The sequence below is a fragment of the Schistocerca serialis genome, chromosome 5, assembly GCF_023864345.2.
Source record: "Schistocerca serialis cubense isolate TAMUIC-IGC-003099 chromosome 5, iqSchSeri2.2, whole genome shotgun sequence".
Lineage (NCBI taxonomy): Eukaryota > Metazoa > Arthropoda > Insecta > Orthoptera > Acrididae > Schistocerca > Schistocerca serialis.
Window position 1 is genome coordinate 372,790,936 of NC_064642.1, and position 19,409 is coordinate 372,810,344.

At 39.0% G+C, this 19,409-nt stretch overlaps 1 protein-coding gene across 2 annotated transcripts in view; it reads right to left on the reverse strand.

Moving 5' to 3' along the window:
- The window catches only part of LOC126480995 (phosphatidylserine synthase 2-like), a 214,381-nt gene that overhangs the window by 121,867 nt on the left and 73,105 nt on the right, over positions 1-19,409 (reverse strand). For both annotated transcript variants that reach the window (XR_007587496.1, XM_050104440.1), the window contains exon 7: positions 11,956-12,070. Coding sequence is in view for 1 of the 2 variants with exons in the window: in XM_050104440.1 (XP_049960397.1) it covers positions 11,956-12,070 (115 nt within the window). In the remaining variant the exon portion in view is untranslated. The remainder of the gene's footprint in view (positions 1-11,955; positions 12,071-19,409) is intronic.

A 19,409-nucleotide genomic window follows, 5' to 3' on the forward strand; every position in this document is an offset into this window, starting at 1 on the left:
TGGATTGGAGGATCCTGGCCCAATACTGCACAGTCCTCAAATTACCCTCAATAGCAATGAAGGCATCTGACAACCATGCAGGACAGTATCCCAAAACATGACTGATCCACTTTCCTACTGCATCAGTCACACTGGATGCTCAAGACATGTATTGGTACCTGCCTGCCTACACACTCTTCCATTACAGAGGTGACTGTACTTTGTGAGGAAGAGTGTTAAGGAAGAGGTTTCTGACTTTTTTTAAATCAGAAAGAAAAAAGAAGAGCCTGTTTAAGCCATTACGGCGAACTGTTTTAGGAAGCTAACATGAAAGCAAAGAGAGCCATAGAAAATTCAAACAAAGCTAAACCTCGGTCAACAAACAAAACTGAAGGAAGTCAAAACCGGTGTAAAGGCAGTTATACAGAAAGCATTCAATGAATCTGAAAGCAAAATCTGAATTGTCAGAAAATACTAAACAGTTTTGGGCTTGCATAATATCAGTCAACAACACACCAATTACAGCAATCTGCCCAAAGGTTTGTTGACCATGATGCCATTAAAATGTAAGATGATAAAATGAAGGCCAAAATACTAAACTCTGTCTTTGAAACTGTTCCACCTAAGAAGATTACAGCACATATTGTGTGTTCACCTACCACATGGATGCGGAAATGACAGATGTAGAAATAAGGGGGAACAGAACAGAAAAGCAGCTCAAATCACTTGATAGTAAAAAGAAGAGAAAAAAGCCATAGGATCCAGTGAAGTGCCCGTAAGATCTATATTGAATATGCAGAGGAATCAATCCCTCTATTGATGTAAGTTAATTGTACATCAATGGAATAACGGTGCATGCCATATGATTGAAAAAAGATGCACATAGTTACAGTCCATACAAAAGGTTTCAATATCTACTCGCAAAACTGTAGACTTATCTCACCGATGTGAGGGGGGAGTGATAATGGTACAATATGTACTCTCCACTACACCCAATATAGTGGCTTGTGGGGTACTGATGTAGACGTAGATGTTGATGACACAGCTCAGTTAAGATTATAAAATGAAAACGGTGTATAACTGGGACTCAATCAATGACTCTGTCACATTATTATTATAGGAAAAACTCTGGGAAGAAATTTACAAAGCACAAGGTGGTGTTGAGAAATATCTTTATTTTATAAAAATACTTCTACAAGACTCTGAATTCTGTTCCCTGTTGAAACATCTGAGAGGCAAACAGAGTAGAAGCCAGGATATATACTGATGATACCCAACATTATAACCACCTGTTTAATGGCATGTTGGACTATCTTTGGAACAAAACACACCAATGATTCTGTGTTGTATAGATTTTACATGTTCTTGGTACGTTTCTGGAAGTAAGTGACACCAGATGTGTATAGCTGAAGTCACAAACAATGGTGTTTGAGGTTAGGGTCAGTCTACAGACCTACGCCACGTGTTCTCTGACAGCCAGTGAGCATTCAGTGGTATCCTGAGCACTTTGCTGTGAACAGCAAACCTAGTGTGAGCATTAAACGTGATTGTAGAGTGTTATTCAGTGAATTTTTATTCCACTTGCTGCAAGTTGTCACAGCTGATGGTGAACAACAAATTCTACACAAGCAACTGAGAGACATAATTTGCAGGCTACATGCTTTCTCCAAGCGCAAAGCACATGTGTGCACATACCACAATTATCGCTTGCAACAAGAAATGCTGCAATCACTGTATAAATCCCTACCTGTACAGGCCACCATAGTTCATGAATCAGACTATATGCACAGGGCATGCAACTGACTTGTTGGTTGTGTGGATGGAGCTGATAGCATCCCAGATGTGTTCCATTTATGTACAGGTCATACAATTAATGTAAATTATGAGTCAGTTGTTTCTAGACAGAGAGTCAGTAGTGTCCCACACGTGTTACACTGGGTTCAGATCAAGTGAATTTGGTGGCCAAGACATAGAAGTGAGTTCACTATCACGCTCTTCACACCATGATTCTGGTTTTGTAAAATGGATTTCTCTTGCGCTGCAGAGCATATTTCCCAATGTACCAGCTGGTGCTGCTGCTTCTCATTTCATCCACATATGGAGCATGGGTAGAATGATTGCTTGCTTGAACACCTCTGTGTGGGCTGTAATTAATCTAACCTTGTCATCGTGGCCCTATGTGAGAAATATAGTGTATACTTAGATCACTCACTTAAAGCTGTTTCTTGAAACTTTGCAATTAGGCTGTCTGGGATAGACTGCAACTATCTCCAATATCTGCCAGCCTAGGTTTTTCACCTCAGTAATGTTCGCTTATGGACCCACAAACCTGTGACCATATGTGCTGCTTTAATATCCCCTGTTAGTCCTACTAGTTATTGGTCCCATGCACTTGAACAGTATTATAGCATAGGTCACAAGAGTGTTTTTAAAACTATCTCCTTTGTCATCATTAACGATGTCACTGGGTCAGAATAGTAACAAGTAGGGGTCATCTGCTGTGGTGGCCCATCATCAACAATGTACACTGAATTGTTTGTTCTGAACAGTGTTTTATGAAGCACCTGCACCTATGACAGCATTGTGCTATGCCACATATCACTGACCATTCTGCTTTACAGGGTAGGCAAGCCTCTGGTTTCCCCATTTTTGGATGGGACACGAATGTCAAACACATTGTCACCCGCTTGTGGTGTCACCAGCATTCAACCACTTCCTGCCGCTTGTGGTGTCACCAGCCTTCGACCACTTCCTGCAAATGCTTGTGACAGCAGAATTTAACCAACTTTGTCATTTCTGAGATGTCAGGCCGTAACAATCTGCCATTTGTCAAAGTTGCATATGTCAGTGGATTTTTCATTTACAGCCTGTATCATTACTGGAACGATGCGCCACTCATCTATACTATGCTTAACCCTTTGACTGCTGTTGACGAGTTTACTTGTCATGCTGTGTGCCGCTCCCTGGGTGCTAATGACGAGTATAGTCGCGGCCGCCGGTTTTCCCCTGAGCGCTGTTGACGAGTTAAGTCACACCCGCTTGCCGGTCCCTGAGCGCTGATGATGAGTACAGGCGCGCCGCTACCTGAGTGCTGATGACGAGATAACTCGGACAGTGGACTTCCCATCCCATATCTCAGTAGCCTTTCGCAGTTCTGGCCACTAGCTTGTCTGTTGTGAGCCTAGGTTTCACACTATAGTTCACTGTTCATCGGAATTTACATCAGTGTTCTTTGCGTCCTGTATTTTAAAAGGAAAATGGTGAGACCTCGTGGTTGCACTGAGGAAGAAATCATGGAGATTCTTACGAGGAGCGACAGTGAGGGTGAACTACTTGATTTTGACAAAAGTGGGACAGCTCTATTCATAAACCGTCCACGTCAGCAGGGGTGTCAAAGCAGTCTCATGTTTCAACAAGAGATGTTAGTTGTTCTGAATTTGAAGAATCAGAAAGTGATAGTGAAACGCCTACGAAGAAAGCACGTCATAGTGATATATTTGGCTGGAAATAAAATGACTTTCAGCCAGTTAATCACGCATTTGATGATACGCTGTCAGGACATGTGTGTCAAATAGGGAATTAGTCAAGTATTCTGTCAGTTTTCATGTTATTCTTTACACAAGAACTGATGAAATATATAGCTGACAAAACGAACTGGTTTTATTTATTCACCAAGAAGAATACTCCCGAATCAGTGCATTCTCGAATCTCAAAGTGGAAAGATACTAGATATGAAGAAATGTATTATTTTATAGCTGTTTGTCTTCTGATGCCTTGAGTGAAAAAACTGAAAATTAGTGAATACTGGACCAGAGATGTTCTTCTAAATACACCAATTTTTAGTGAACTCATGTCAAGAGAATGCTTTTTGTTACTTAAGAGAATGTTACATTTCAGTGAAAACTCTGCCAATACTGGAGGAGACAGATTATTCAAAATTAGGAACATTGTCAATAAAGTTCGTACAGCTTTCTGTTGTGCATTTAATCCACATCAGAAACTCTGCATTGATGAAAGAAGCCCTATTTAGAATGTGGACATACCCTCTATGCCGATAACTGGTACTCAAGCCCAGACTTGTTTGCCCGGCTTCACACTCATGGGATGAACGCATGTGGTACTTTCTGTAAGAACAGACGCAACATGCCAAAAATTCAGAAGAAACTGGAACGTGGAGATATTCAATTTATGTGTACTGATACAATGCTTGCTATAAAGTGGTGTGACAAAAGGGAAGTGTGGATGTTGACCACATGTAACACCACAGAAATGGTTGACACAGGAAAGATTGACAGGAATACTGGAGAAAAAATTAAGAAACCACAAAGCATTGTAGATTGTAACTTGAATATGGGAGCAGTTGACCGTTCTGATATGCTGCTTAGCTCTGTCGGATGTATACGGAAAACAATGAAGTGGTATAAAAAGTTCTTTTTTCACGTTCTAGATCTGTGTGTTTTAAATGCTCATGTCCTACACATATCACTAACAGGTCGTAAAATGACGATAGCAGAGTTTCATCTGTCACTGGTAAGAGAACTTACGGAAACGTATGCATTAGAGCACAGAAAAGCTGGCAGAGGAAGGTGTTTTGATGATAATCCTCTAAGATTTGTGGGAAGGCATATTCCAGACATTATAACAAGTGCGCAATCCAAGAAAAGTGCGCTAATACGTAGATGCATTGTTTGCTGGAAACAAAAAATGCGTCGAGAAAGCAGGTACGAAAGTAAAACTTACAAGGTACCATTGTGTGTCACACCCTGTTTTGAAAAATACCACACAAAACAGAATTACTAATTGCAGCATAGAATGAATACAATATTGCTATTAGAAAAAAACTTCGAAAAAAAAAATTATAAAAAGGGAAAAACAAAATAAAAATATTTTTAACTTCGTTAGAGCCGGTCCAAAGCCCAGATCAAAAAGAAGGATGGGAAACATATTCACAAAGTGTAAAAGTAACGCCTAAATTGACAGTTCATGACTCTGAATTTTCTCTATAAGTGAATTTAATGTGACAACAAAATACAGATTTCACAGCTTTGAAATGTTGGAAAATCTGTTGAATACTTATGTGCAACAATCACAAGTATTGTACAAATTTCGTCACAGAAACAAAATTATGCATAATCGGGTAATTACAAAGCGCAACAAATATTCTGGCAATTCAGCGATACAAACAGTAGGCTATGTGAAATTTCTTATCACACCAGAATACAAATTTAACGACGTGAAGTCAAATTGTTCTTACCGTTGCTCACAGTAAATTCCGATGTTGTAGTGCAATATGAAAGATGATCTGTATGTCGCTTTCTCCTATAAACGACGTAATATGATGTTCTGAACAACAAAAATAACATACAGTAATCTATAATCTATGGCTTATTTTATTTGTTCTTGAGTTAGTATGGTGAGGAACGCATAGACAAATGCAGGCATTATAAACGGGTATCCAAGAAAGAACAATAAACTATTGATGTAAAGCTAATGAATCACGTCGCTTTCAGCATAATCTACAAAAATAGGGCAAGAAAACTACAAGCAAGATATCATTCTTGGTGATGGAAAATAGTTTTACCAGACAGTTTGACCCTGTAGTAATTAACTTGCAGGGGAACTATGTAGTGAGAGCATTTACGAGTATTCTGTATCAGCTGTGAGAGGACACAATATTTCAAGTGGAGTCGCTGTCACTGCAGAAATACTCAGCACAGGGCAGGTGGGGCAGCGAGGGGCGCTCCGCCCCAGGCGGCAGCTCGAGGGTCAGGAACATTAGCGCAGGTATACGGATGACAGTGCAGGCCACAGCGCCTCAGCGTGCCAAGCGGATCGTGCGCCTCCAGCAGTTAACATACTTTACTTAGCTTGTTATGTGCCTCCAACTCCATCACAAGACAATCGACCTTCTTGTGGGCAATGATCACAATGTTTTGTCTCATTAGTTTATGATGGATAACACTTTAGATGAAAGTATCTTCAAAGAGAATGAAACTTCTACATATCCAGTAAGCAAGCTGTGGTCAAGACTTAATGCTCCTTTGCCAACATTGTAGTAAAATTACTAAATACAAAAACTCTTGAAATCAAGCCAACAAAAGTAAATGTGATGTGAATGAAACTGCCTTCCCAAACAATAGTAGTATGATGGCACAGTGCAACCAAATTAAATCCTTACTTACTTGCTGTGTCTACTAATATACAACGAAATGAATATGCCTTAATTTTATCCACTGTGGTTCTCCATTCGGTTTATTCCACAAAAACTGAACATAGCACTTACAAGAATTAATTACAAAAATAAAAAAAAACCTAATTCATTGCCCGATATAACGTTTAAAACTCACCCAGCATGTTGATTGCTGCATAACATTTTTGGAATATTGTTGGATGTTCATATGTAACTATCCAGCTATTTTGGTTCAGAGTATTTTGGCCATCTTCAGGTGCAAAGTGACAGAAGCGCTCCGAGCTCCTCTATTTACGTCAATGTCGACACACAGTATATAAGCTGCTGCACATGGATTACTTGAGAGTATACCCTTTTACTATAAGGCGACAGGTTGTTCAAAGTGTGCTGAGTGGTGAAGGCTTGCTTTTTTGACAACAGATCAATGAGCTCTGCTTGTTGTACTGAGCAGAGAACTATTAATCATGCAGAGAGAATGGAGTTACCTAAAGGCAAGATTTCATGCATTAACCAAATGGAAATGCCAACTCAATTTATGAGATCTTCAAACTGTCTTATTTCCACCAACTCCTCAACGATATTATTCCCTAACTTGGAGATTAGCTCTACAATTTTTGTTATATTATATTTCATCAAAATATCACTAGAAATGCAATATTCTGCAGTAGAAGATTTGCTGACTTGAAAGCAGTGAGTATGCTGCTGGTTTTCCTTAACATGCTATTGAACGGTGTGTGGTAAGCTTGTCACATTCATACAGAATCCTGTAAATTCATGCCTTTGATGACACTATATTGTCAGGGGTTAAATAGAGAAGTTTAGGATGCTTTCATCAGTTTACATCTAAAGACCATCAGAAGGCTCTACACAAAAATGCTGGGACAGGAAGTTACGGAGACCTGGAAGTTTTCCCAAAATTTTGTGGAACAATTGGTAGGGGATTACAAAAATCATTAGATTTAGACCTTCAGTGAGAGCAGCACCGCTAGTTCCTGCTACTAATAAGATGAGTACACCGTTCACTTGTTACATATTCTTATGAGCTTCAAACAGGAGCAACTCATTTTCAGTTATCTGTGTAGTTACTAGTTTATTTTTGTAATTTCTTGCGTGTTTGAGTGCAGTCATTCTGGATGTGAAAAGCATGCTTCTGGATGCCATGGAGAGTACAGGGTGCAGCCAACTGCAGGTGGTGGCTCGTGTCGATACCAATGACGTGTGTCGCTTTGGATCGGAACAGATTCCATTTGGTTTCGTGCGGCTAGCGGAAATGGTAAAGACTGCCAGTCTTGCTTCCGAGATTAAGCTCACCATCTGCAGCATCGTCGATAGAACCGACTGTGGCCCTTTGGTGCAGAGGCAAGTGGAGGGTCTGAATCAGAGGCTCAGGCAGTTCTGTGACCATGTAGGCTGCAGATTCCTTGACTTGCGCGATCGGGTGGTGGGTTTCTGGGTTCCGCTTAATAGGCCAGGAGTCCACTACACAGGTATCGGGGGCTGTGTGGAAGGGACTTGGAGGTTTTTTAGGTTAAGGGGTCTCAGGGAACCACAGAATGGGTGTTCGTCTAAAAGTGGGCAGGTAAAAAGCAGTAAAGTAGTTGTAGAAACAATTGGTATTGTAGTTGTAAATTGTCGTAGCTGTGTTGGGAAAGAACCAGAGCTCCAAGCCCTAATAGAAAGCACTGAAGCTCAAATAGTTGTAGGTACAGAGAGCTGGCTAAAGCCGGAAATAAGTTCAGCCAAAATTTTTTTCAAACGATCTAACAGTGTTCAGAAAGGATAGATTAAATACAGTTGGTGGTGGAGTATTTATTGCTGTCAGAGGTAGTTTGCCTTGTCGCGAAATTGAAGTAGATTGTTCGTGTGAAATAGTATGGGCAGAGGTTATACCTTACAATTGGACTAAACTATTAATTGGATCGTTTTACCAACACCTCGACTCAGAAGATATAGTTGCTGAACATTTCAAAGAAAATCTGAGTCTCATTTCAAATAAGTACCCTGCTCATACAATTATAGTCGGTGGTGACTTTAATCTACCCTCAATATGCTGGAAAAATTACACGTTTAAAGCCAGCGGCAGGCATAAAACATCATCCGAAATTGTACTGAATGCTATCTCAGAAAATTATTTTGAACAATTAGTTCATGAGCCCTCTCGAAGCGTAAATGGTTGCGAAAGCATACTTTACCTTTTAGCAAAAAAATAATCCTGGACAAATAGTGAGTATTGTGACGAATACAGGAATTAGTGACCACAAGGCAGTTGCTGCTAGGCTGAATACCGTAACACCTACAACCATCAAAAAGAAGCGCAAAGTATATCTATTTAAAAAAGCTGATAAAAATGCTCTTAACACCTTTTTAAGAAACAGTCTTCACTCCTTCCGATCTGATCATGTAAGTGTATAAAAGTTGTGGAATGTTTTCAAAGAGATAGTATTGACAGCAATTGAGAGATATATACCACATAAATTAATAAGTGATGGTACTGATCCCCCATTGTACACAAAACGGGTCAGATCGTTGTTGCAGAAGCAACAAAAAAAGCATGCCAAATTTAAAAGAACACAAAATCCCCAAGATTGGCAAAGTTTTGCAGAAGTTCGAAATATGGCGCGTACTTCAATGCGAGATGCTTTTAATAATTTCCACAATGAAATTCTGTCTCGAAATCTGGCAGAAAACCCAAAGAGATTCTGGTCATATATAAAGCACACCAATGGCAAGACACAATTAATACCTTCACTGCACGATAACAATGGTGAAGTCACTGATGACAGTGCCACTACAGCAGAGTTATTAAATGCGGTTTTCCGTAACTCCTTCACCAAAGACGATGGAGTAAATATTCCTGAATTCAAATCAAGAACAACTGCCAAGATGAGAAACATAGACTTAGATATCCTCGGAGTAACGAAACAGCTTAAATCACTTAATAAAGACAAGGCCTTCGGTGCAGATTGTATACCAGTCAGGTACCTCTCAGAGTATGCTGATAAAATAGCTCCATATTTAGCAATTATATACAACCACTCACTCACAGAAAGATCCGTACCTAAAGACTGGAAAATTGCTTAAGTCACACCAATACCCAAGAAGGGGAGAAGGCGTAATCCACTGAATTACAGGCGTATATCACTAACGTCGATTTGCAGTAGGGTTTTGGAACATATACTGTATTCGAACATTATGAAGTACCTCGAAGAAAACGATTTATTTACACATAGTCAGCACGGTTTCAGAAAATATCGTTCTTGTGAAACACAACTAGCTCTTTATACTCATGAAGTAATAAGTGCTACCGACAGGGGATGTCAAATTGAATCCATATTTTTAGATTTCCAGAAGGCTTTTGACACTGTTCGTCACAAGCATCTTCTAACTAAACTGCATGCCTACGGAGTATCGTCTCAGTTGTGCAACTGGATTCGTGATTTTCTCTCAGAAAGGACACAGTTCGTAGTAATAGATGGAAAGTCATCGAGTAAAACAGAAGTAATATCCGGCATTCCCCAAGGAAGTGTTATACGCCCTCTATTGTTCCCGATCTATATTAATGACATAGGAGACAATCTGAGTAGCCGTCTTAGATTGTTTGCAGATGATGCTGTCATTTACAGTCTTGTAAAGTCATCAGATGATCAAAACGACTAGCAAAATGATTTAGATAAGATATCTGTATGATGCGAAAAGTGGCAATTGACCCTGAATAAGGAAAAATGTGAAGTTATTCACATGAGTACTACAAGAAAGCAGCTAAATTTCAATTACGTGATAAGTCACACAAATCAGAAGGCTGTAAATTCAACTAAATACTTAGGGATTACAATTACAAATAACCTAAATTGGAACGATCACATAGATAATATTGTGGGTAAAGCAAACCAAAGACTGCGATTCATTGGCAGAACACTTAGAAGGTATAACAGGTCTACCAAAGAGACTGCTTACACTACGCTTGTCCTTCCTATTCTGGAGTATTGCTGTGCGGTGTGGGATCCGCATCAGGTGGGACTGACAGTTGACATCGAAATGTACAAAGAAGGGCAGCTCATTTTGTATCATCGCGAAATAGGGGAGATAGTGTCACAGATATGATACGTGAATTGGAGTGGCAATCATTAAAACAAAGGCGTGTTTCGTTGTGACGGGATCTTCTCATGAAATTTCAATCACCAGTTTTCTTTTCCGATTGTGAAAACATTCTGTTGGCACCCACCTACATAGGAAGAAATGATCATCATGATAAAATAATAGAAATCAGGACTCGCACAGAAAAATTTAAGTGCTCCTTTTTCCCACGTGCTGTTCGAGAGAGGAACTGTAGAGAGACAGCTTGAAGGTCGTTCATTGAACCCTCTGCCAGGAACTTTATTGTGAATAGCAGATAATCACGAATATGTAAATGTAGATCACTAGAAGGTCACTGGCTATGACAGTCCCTCTATCAGAGTATTAAAAGATCTTGTGCTAACTTGAAATGGCCACTTTGGAGCAAACTTCACAGTCAGTCAGTGATTCAAAGCTTATTTCAGATTACAGTGAAATATCTAGTAGTTAAATCCACGTACAAAACCTGAGGTAGGCAATACATTTCCAGTTAACATCAATTTCAATATTTAGATCATTTTTCAAATATTTTTAGGAAAGTGATTTACACCAAAATTCTTTCTCTTTTTTCCAGGCACAATTTGCTCACTACTTCTTGGTTAACCTAATGTAAAATATTCTGCACTGTGAAATTTTTATTGACCTCACAAGTGCAAACCTTAAGAAAAACTGTCTTTTCGATATATTATGTGACTTTATCAAGACCTTTGATAGTGTGGACTATGAAAATCCAATTAAATGAAACTACTTGGTTCCAGAGACCTATGCAAAAATCAAACATCCATGATGAATGTATGCAGAATGAAGTGACAAATGAAAATTTGTACAAAGGCTGGGTTTTGAACCTGGGTCTCCTGCTCACTAGGCAGACGCGCTAACCATTACACCACCCTGGCACAGTTGTTTTGCACACCTCTCTCCTTAACCCAAATTCCCATTCACACCTCAGCCCACTCATTATTCTCTCTAAACTCAAACAGCATTGCAGAGGCTTTCAATTGTATTGGAATAGCACCTCAGTATGTGTGTATATATTTCTATATGATTCCAAAGACCTTTGCAAGTCTCAAATAGTGTTCGAGTTTAGGGAGAATACCAAGTGGGCTGAGGTATAAATGGGAATTTGGATCGAGGAGGAAAACATAGCAGAGTAGCCCATGCAGTTGTGCAAAGACTCTGTGGCAGAGTGGCATAGTGGTTATTGCATCCACCTAATAACCAGGAAATCAGGATTCGAATCCTGACTTTAAATAAAGTTTCACTCACTGCTTTATTCTGCATCCACAAAAACTACTTACTAGCTGTAACTTTAAGCTCCTTCTCTCTTTCATCTGAATTGTTTGAACCTGGAAAAATTCATTTATTCTTGCGTATCACACTGAGACTTAATGCTTCCTCCCATTGTAAATCTTATCTTGCATTTCTTTTAAGGCCAGCAATCTTCAGAATTTGTTTGTCTGTTTAATACTAGAGACTCAACATTTCTCCTTTAGAACAGCATGTTTAAGACACTCATGATAAAGATAGCTATTAAATTTCAGCATTTCATCTATACATGAGGTAAAGCATAGCACACTTTTCTGTAATAGTCTCTGTGTCCTACAACAATAATTAGTTTCTCTAATGCTTCTTTATTAACTACTTATAAACTACAACCACTAGCTTTTACTTACCACCAATATTATTCCCAACATTGCAATCCAACGACCAAGACTAGATGTGGCTTTCCAGTCAAAATCAATCCAACTATATGGCCCAAACTGAGCTACAACTCGCATCAGCTTCCCCCTGCAAAGCAAATTTCAAAGGTTGTATTAAAATCCAGACTATGATACATAATGAAATAAAATAAGAAACGCCTAAGATCCTTAAAAATTACATAAATGAAACTTTGAAAAATTGAAAATACATAAAAAAGACAGAGCACATAAAATTCAATGCTAGGAAAAACAGAGAACACACATCTCAGTGAAAGTATGAGGTAAATTAACTACCATACCTGTTCAGTATGATACACAAGTGATCAACACCCCTACACCCCTCTATGGGAACTGGTAAGTTAGTTGTTTCAATTATTTACAATAAAAATACATAACATATGGGATACAAAACCTCTCTTACAAGGATCAGCTATAATAGACACAATTTACAACAAAGTCTACTTAGAAGAGAATTTCAGAAAAAACTGGCAATGTATTTTGATAATTTGTATGTGGAACATAACTCATACACTGGATTCTGAAAATGTATGAAAATATTATAATATTCTATCAGAACCTTTACCACAAACAAACAAAACTACTATTTTCACTACAACTACATTTACTTAATGTTTTCTGGCGGCAGGTTACAAAGGACTAAATGGGATCAATCATCCACATTTTGCGAACACTTGACTTAAAAACTTTGAATGTGACTTTTTTTCTCCAAATGACATTTGATTGATAACTGTGAATTTTATTTCTGCCCAGAAATATAAAGGCTAAAGAACTGTTACAGAGAAAAAGGCCAAGCAATCACCATATAACAATTAATTCTTTCTTTCTTTTGCTTGTGCCTTTATCCTGCAGTTTTGAAGAGTCGGCATGTTCAGGTTCGGATTTGGCAAGGTTAATGTTAAGGGGTGGCTGGATGAAATTCCTGCCGCCACCCTGAATCCCCGGGATGGAATTAGCGTACCCTAGTTGTCTGCGTCTAGTGTAATCCATGGAACAGTGTGAAAGTGTTCAGATGTCTGCGAGTCACATAACTGAGGTGGGACATGGGGACCAGCCCAGTATTCACCAAGGAGGATGTGGAAAACTGCCTAAAAACCACATACAGGCTGGCCGGCACACCGGCCCTCACCATTAATCCACCGGGCAGATTCGATCCAGGACCAGCGTGCCTACCCGAGTCCAGGAAGCAGTGCATTAGCGCCCTTGGTGGGTCACCACACAACAAGGAATCAAACAAATTTGAGATTGTTTATTCCTGTTGACAAACATGCAAATAAGAGGGGCCACTCAAAGTTTTGGGAGCATAACATAAATTTCTGTTTTCCAGAGTTTCCCATCATATATTCTCAACCCTCTCGCCTTTAAGTTCTATGTACAAGCTGAAATATAACTGACTCAGCTCAGGACTATGTAGTGTACGATGGCTTAGACTAGTGAAGCACAAAATACTTGTGTATTTCCTAATCAGATGCCTGACTCTTCGGAAGTTTGGTATTTTAATGTGCTTTTGGATAGTGACATGACATTTTTTGAGATAAAAGAGAGGATGTTGGCTTTACATAAATGTCCAAATTAATAAAGTAAGGTAAAAATATGTTGGTAGTGGATACTTTATTGTTGAATCACACATAAATGAACAATTAACATATGAAAACAAGGTTATATGAAGAAGACTAGATTGTACACAGCTGAATGCAACAAAAAATTAATGAATATGTGCACATGGCAAATGTAGCAAAACCAATACAGATAAAGCCAAACATAATTTAGTAGATATCATCTTCAATTATTCACCAAAATACAAAGTATATTTTCTTCTGCAGCAGCTGCCATTGGGTGAATGAACTAACTTCCACCATCAAGAGAATTTCTTCTGACCCTGTCTTGAAAGATCTAATTTAATACCATGGCCACAGAGGAAGACGATATCTGAAATACCAGCTGCTCAAGCAGGGTGCATACGTGCCAAGAGAAAAGAATTCTCTGATCTTTCCCAGATTTCCTGGTTGAAAATACACTTTTTCCTGGGTGAAAAGACACTTTTCTCGGGTGAAAGTGCATTTTTCCTGTGTTAGGTGACAATATACTTTACCTCAGAGCTGCAAAACTTACCAGTCCTCTGAACAACAAATGTTTCATGCATTGGCATAGAGATTCCCGGTACTACAGGAAATAAAGTCCAGCATAAAACTATGCATTGTGAAAAGATCTTATGCATTATGAAAGTAAAATATGAATTCCATGCAATACAGCACTGTAGTTTCCAAAGCACTGAAATCAAGATTGCGCTACACGATGTGCCTTTGTTAAACAATCATAGCTCACATCACATGATCCCACAAGCCAATGACAGCAGAGATTCAGAGCTTAGGACATGTGATGTAGTCAGCCAACAGCAACATCAATATTAAGTAGCTTGAACACACAAATAGGAAAAGTTAATAGTTTAAATTAAATACACATGTAGTATTAATATACATACAATATAGGTGCCACCCACCTACTTCCCCCCCCCCCCCCCAAGAACCATGGATCTTGCCACTGGTGAGGAAGCTTGCTTGTCTCAGCGCAGATAGCAGTGCCATAGATGCAACCACAATGCAGGGGTATCTGTTGAGAGGCCAGAGAAACGTGTGGCTCCTGAAGAGAGGTAGCAGCATTTTCAATAGTTGCAGGGGCAACACTCTAGATGATTGAGTGACATGCTCTTGTAACATCAACCAAAATGGCCTTGCTGTGCTGAATGCAAGGGGAAACTACAGTCATAATATTTTCCAAGGGCATGCAGCTCTACTATATGGTTCAATGATGATGGCATCGTCTTGGATAAAATATTCTGGAGGTAAAATAGTCCCCCATTTGGATCTCTGGGTGGGGACTACTAAGGAGGATGTTCATATTAGGAGAAACAAAACTGGGTTTCTACGGATAGGAGTGTGGAATGTCAGATCCCTCAATTGGGCAATAGGCTAGAAAATTTAAAAAGGAAAATGGATAGGTTACAGCTAGATACAGTGGGAATTAGTGAAGTTCGGTGGCATGAGGACCAGGACTTCTGATCAAGTGAATACAGGGTTATAAATAATAAATCAAATAGGGGTAATGCAGGAGTAGGTTTAATAATGAATAAATAAATAGGAACGCAGATAAGCCATTATGGACAACATAGTAAGTGAATGATTGTAGCCAAGATATACACGAAGCCCACACCTACCACAACAGTACAAGTTTATATGCCAAATAGGTCCACAGGTAAGGAGGACATTGAGGAAATGTATGATGAGATAAAAGAAATTGTTCAGATAGTTAAGGGAGATGTAAATTTGATAGTCATGGGGTACCAAAATTCGATAGCAGGAAAAGGAAGAGAAGGAAATGTAGTAGGTGAATATGGACTGGGGAAAGGAATGGTAGAATTTTGCACATAGCATAATTTAGCCATAGCTAACACTTGGTTTAGGAATCTTGAAAGAAGGTTGTAAACATGGACAAAACCTGAGAGACCAGAAGGTTTCAGAAAGATTACTTAATGGCAAGACAGATTTCGGAACAAGGTTTTAAATTGTCCAGGAGCAGACGTGGACTCTGATCACAATTTATTGGTTATGAACTGCAGATTAAAACTGGAGAAACTGAAAAATGAACAAATTTAAGGTGATCGGAGCTGGATAAACTGAAAGAACCAGAGGTTGTAGAGTGTTTCAGAGGGAGCATTAGGGAACGGTTGACTAGAACAGGGGAAAGGAATACAGTAGAAGCAGAATGGGTAGTTTTGAGAGATAAAATAATGAAGGCAGCAGAGGATCAAGTTTACAAAGAGATGAGGGCTAGTAGAAATCATCAGGTAACACAAGAGATATTGAATTTAATCCATAAAAGGATAAAATATAGAAATTCAATAAATGAAGCAGGCGAAAGCGATTACGTATGTCTAAAAAATGAGAGTGACAGGAAGTGCAAAATGCTTAAGCAGGAATGGCTAGAGGACAAATGTAAGGATGTAGAAGCATGTATCACTTGGTGTAAGATAGTTGTTTCCTACAGGAAAATTAACGAGGCTTTTGGAGAAAAGAGAACCACTAGTATGAATACCCAGACCTAAGATGGTAAAGCAGTCCTAAGCAAAGAAGGGAAGGTCTAAAGGTGGAAGGAGTATACACAGAGTCTATACAAGGGAGATGTACTTGAGGGCAATATTATGGAAATAGAAGAGGACTTAGATGAAGATTAGAAGGGAGATATGATACTGCGTGAAGCATTTGGCAAAGCACTGGAAGACTTAAGTCGAAACAAAATTCCATTAGAAAAATTCCATTAGTTGACAAAATTCCATTAGAAATACTGACAGCCATGGGAGAGCCAGTCCTGACAAAACTCTACCATCTGGTGAGCAAGACATATGAGATCGGCAAAATACCCTCAGACTTCAAGAAGAATATAATTATTCCAATCCCAAAGAAAGCAGGTGTTGACAGGTGTGAAAATTACCAAACTATCAGTTTAATGATTAATGGAAAATCTCACGTAAAGATGTGAAACAAATACTAACAAAGAGATAGAGGGGCTGGCTAGTACTTACCTCAGCTCAGTACAGCTGATAGAGACACAAAACAGAACAGAAAATGTACGTTCTTAGCTTTCAGAACTTTGTTCCTTCATCAGGGAGGAGAGAGGGGAAAGAAAGGGAACAAGGGAAAGCGGATTCAGTTACTCACAACCCAGGTTATGAAGCAACTGGGACTTGAAAACAGGGAGGGTAGCAAGGATGGAGGCATGGTTGTCAGAGGGAAGCCAAAGATATTCTACTGTAAGTACTGTGCCAGCTTCAAGCCAAAGAGGATGAATACAGAAGTAACGAGGTATATAGTATAAAGATAAACACAACTATGTAGGATGAAAAGACGTGTGAATGGCTAAAGAGGAAAGGAAAAGAGGAGAAGACTGAAGAGTGAATGGGTGTGAGGTTGTTTAATGTAGGTTCAGTCCAGGGGGATGGCGGGATGAAAGGATGTGTTGGAGTGCAAGTTCCCATCTCCGCACTTCCGAGGGACTGGTGTTGGGTGGGAGAAGCCAAATGGCACAGTTTAGACAAGAAGAAAAAAGAAGCATTTGAAATGTGATGCTACAGAAGAATGCTGAAGATCGGATGGGTAGATCATATAACTAATGAGGAGGTACTGACGAACTGGGGGAAGAAGAAATTTGTGGCACGGTTGGTAGGACACATTCTGAGGCCTCAAGGGATCACTAATTTAGTAAATTTAGTACTGGAGGGATGTGTGGGGGGTTAAAACTGTAGAGGTAGATCAAGAGACGAATAGATTAAGCAGATTCAGTAGGATGTAGGTTGCAGTTAGTTACCTGGAGACTAGCATGGAGAGCTGCATCAAAGCGGTCTTTGGACTGAAGACCACAACAACATAGTATAACTACAAGGAAAACTAATCTTTCACATATATTATTTGTCTTTTTTAGTACGTATTATCCTTTACAACATGTCAAATACAAATGTGCCAGTAAATGTTTAAATAATGGCATAAATGAGTAGGCTTCTGGGCCCAAAATTTTTCTTAGTGGCTGGTCCTCAAAGTGGTAAGTTTCAGCATAGGAATCACAGAGCCAACTGGTTACAAATTACTGTCTGGTACAATGACCTAGGTTTCGACACCTCAAAGGATGTCTTCATCAGAATGAAATTTTAAGAAACCTTATAAAATAATGAATAGAAAATTAAGTTTGACACTATTACTTGGGTCATCCACAAAGTAAGTTCTGTTTCTATTTCATTCTGCAGCAGTGCTACAATCGCAGTTACGAGCATGTGCAGCAGTCACTCTGACTCAAGGAGAAGACATGTACGCCATTTTCAGATCGCTGCTGCTGACATGTGCTTTGTAGTGCTTCTTTATAATGTCAGCCGTAATTGAAAATGCCGCCACGTGTGAAATCAGATCTGTGATTCATTTTCTAAATGCAAAGAAAGTTAAACCAAAGGAAATTCACTGGCAAATCTGCGACGATTACGGACAAAATGAGACTGTTCAACGAAGGACATGATCAAGTGCATGATGAAGAACAAAGTGGATGCCCGTCTGTGATTACTGATGAACTGGGACATGTTTGATCATCCTCCATACAGCCTGGACCTCGCTCCTAGCGATTTTCATCTCTTCTTACACCTAAAATCTGTCCTTCAAACAATGGAAAATCCAGGATGGAATGTGACAAAAGCTATGATTGTGTGAATCTTTTTATTGTGCCTATCACGGCTCTGCATCTCCCCTTCTCACATAAAATCTGGCCTTGGTGGTCAACATTTCAACGATGATGAAGAGCTGAAAGAACTTGTTACCACATTGTTGAATACACAGGTGGCAACCTTCTATGAAGAAGGCACACAAAAACTTGTGCCATACTATGACAAGTGCCTACAAAATTTTGGAAGCTTTGTGAAAAGCAGTTTAACAGTTGTAGATTTTTGTACAATAAATATTTTTTCTGTATCTGTACACATTTGTTTTATATAACCAAATGGAACTTACTTTGTGGACATACCTCGTACTAACCAAGATGACAATTTTCATGGCATACAAAAGTTACTTACATAAAATTATATCACGTGAAAGCAGTGGCCAAAGTTTTGAGCGCATATGCTCGAGTCAAAAATTTAAATTAAACGCGTTCAAGTCTTTGGCATATATGCCTTGCTAGGAACATCGGACTGATCAGCCCAATGGCTTACAGTGCTGCCATGAAAGTAATATAAATTGCGCTGCCTATCGGGTGCAGACAGTGAAATGTGCCCATTTGAGACATTATAATAGAAATAACTGAATTAAAAAACAGTTAATTACGAAAACAAAATACTGCTTTTAAAAGCAGTCGAGCAAATGAAGTATAACAGAGCCATACAGAAATTACTATTATGTAAAACACAGGACATTAAAGAATATTTATACAAGCTGCTGCGCAATCAAAGAAATATATGCATGAATGTAACTTTAGTAGCATACATCTACGAGATTTGAAGAAAAAGATGATTTGGGAGTAGATGCAGGAAACCATAGTAAAAGATAAAGCGATCACAATTACGCAACTGGTGTATTAGACCCACTGAAAAAATTTTAGTTACGTAATTGTAACTGTTCACTGAGGATGCGGCCATCGTTCTTAGAAATATGCTTGAAAATCTCCAGCTCTTCGAGTATGTCGAGCCTATAACCTTTCTTTTCCCTAAAAAGACATGTTTCTGTTCAGCCAATTTCTTTACCTTTGTCATGAGACAAGCTTAATGTAGAGATGAATTTAATAAAAACTATTGCAGTTAAAAATGACTGTGACCTCTCGTTAGTTAAAAAGATCTTCGAAGTTAAAACGGATGCTAAAGTGAATTCTTTAGGCATCAGTGC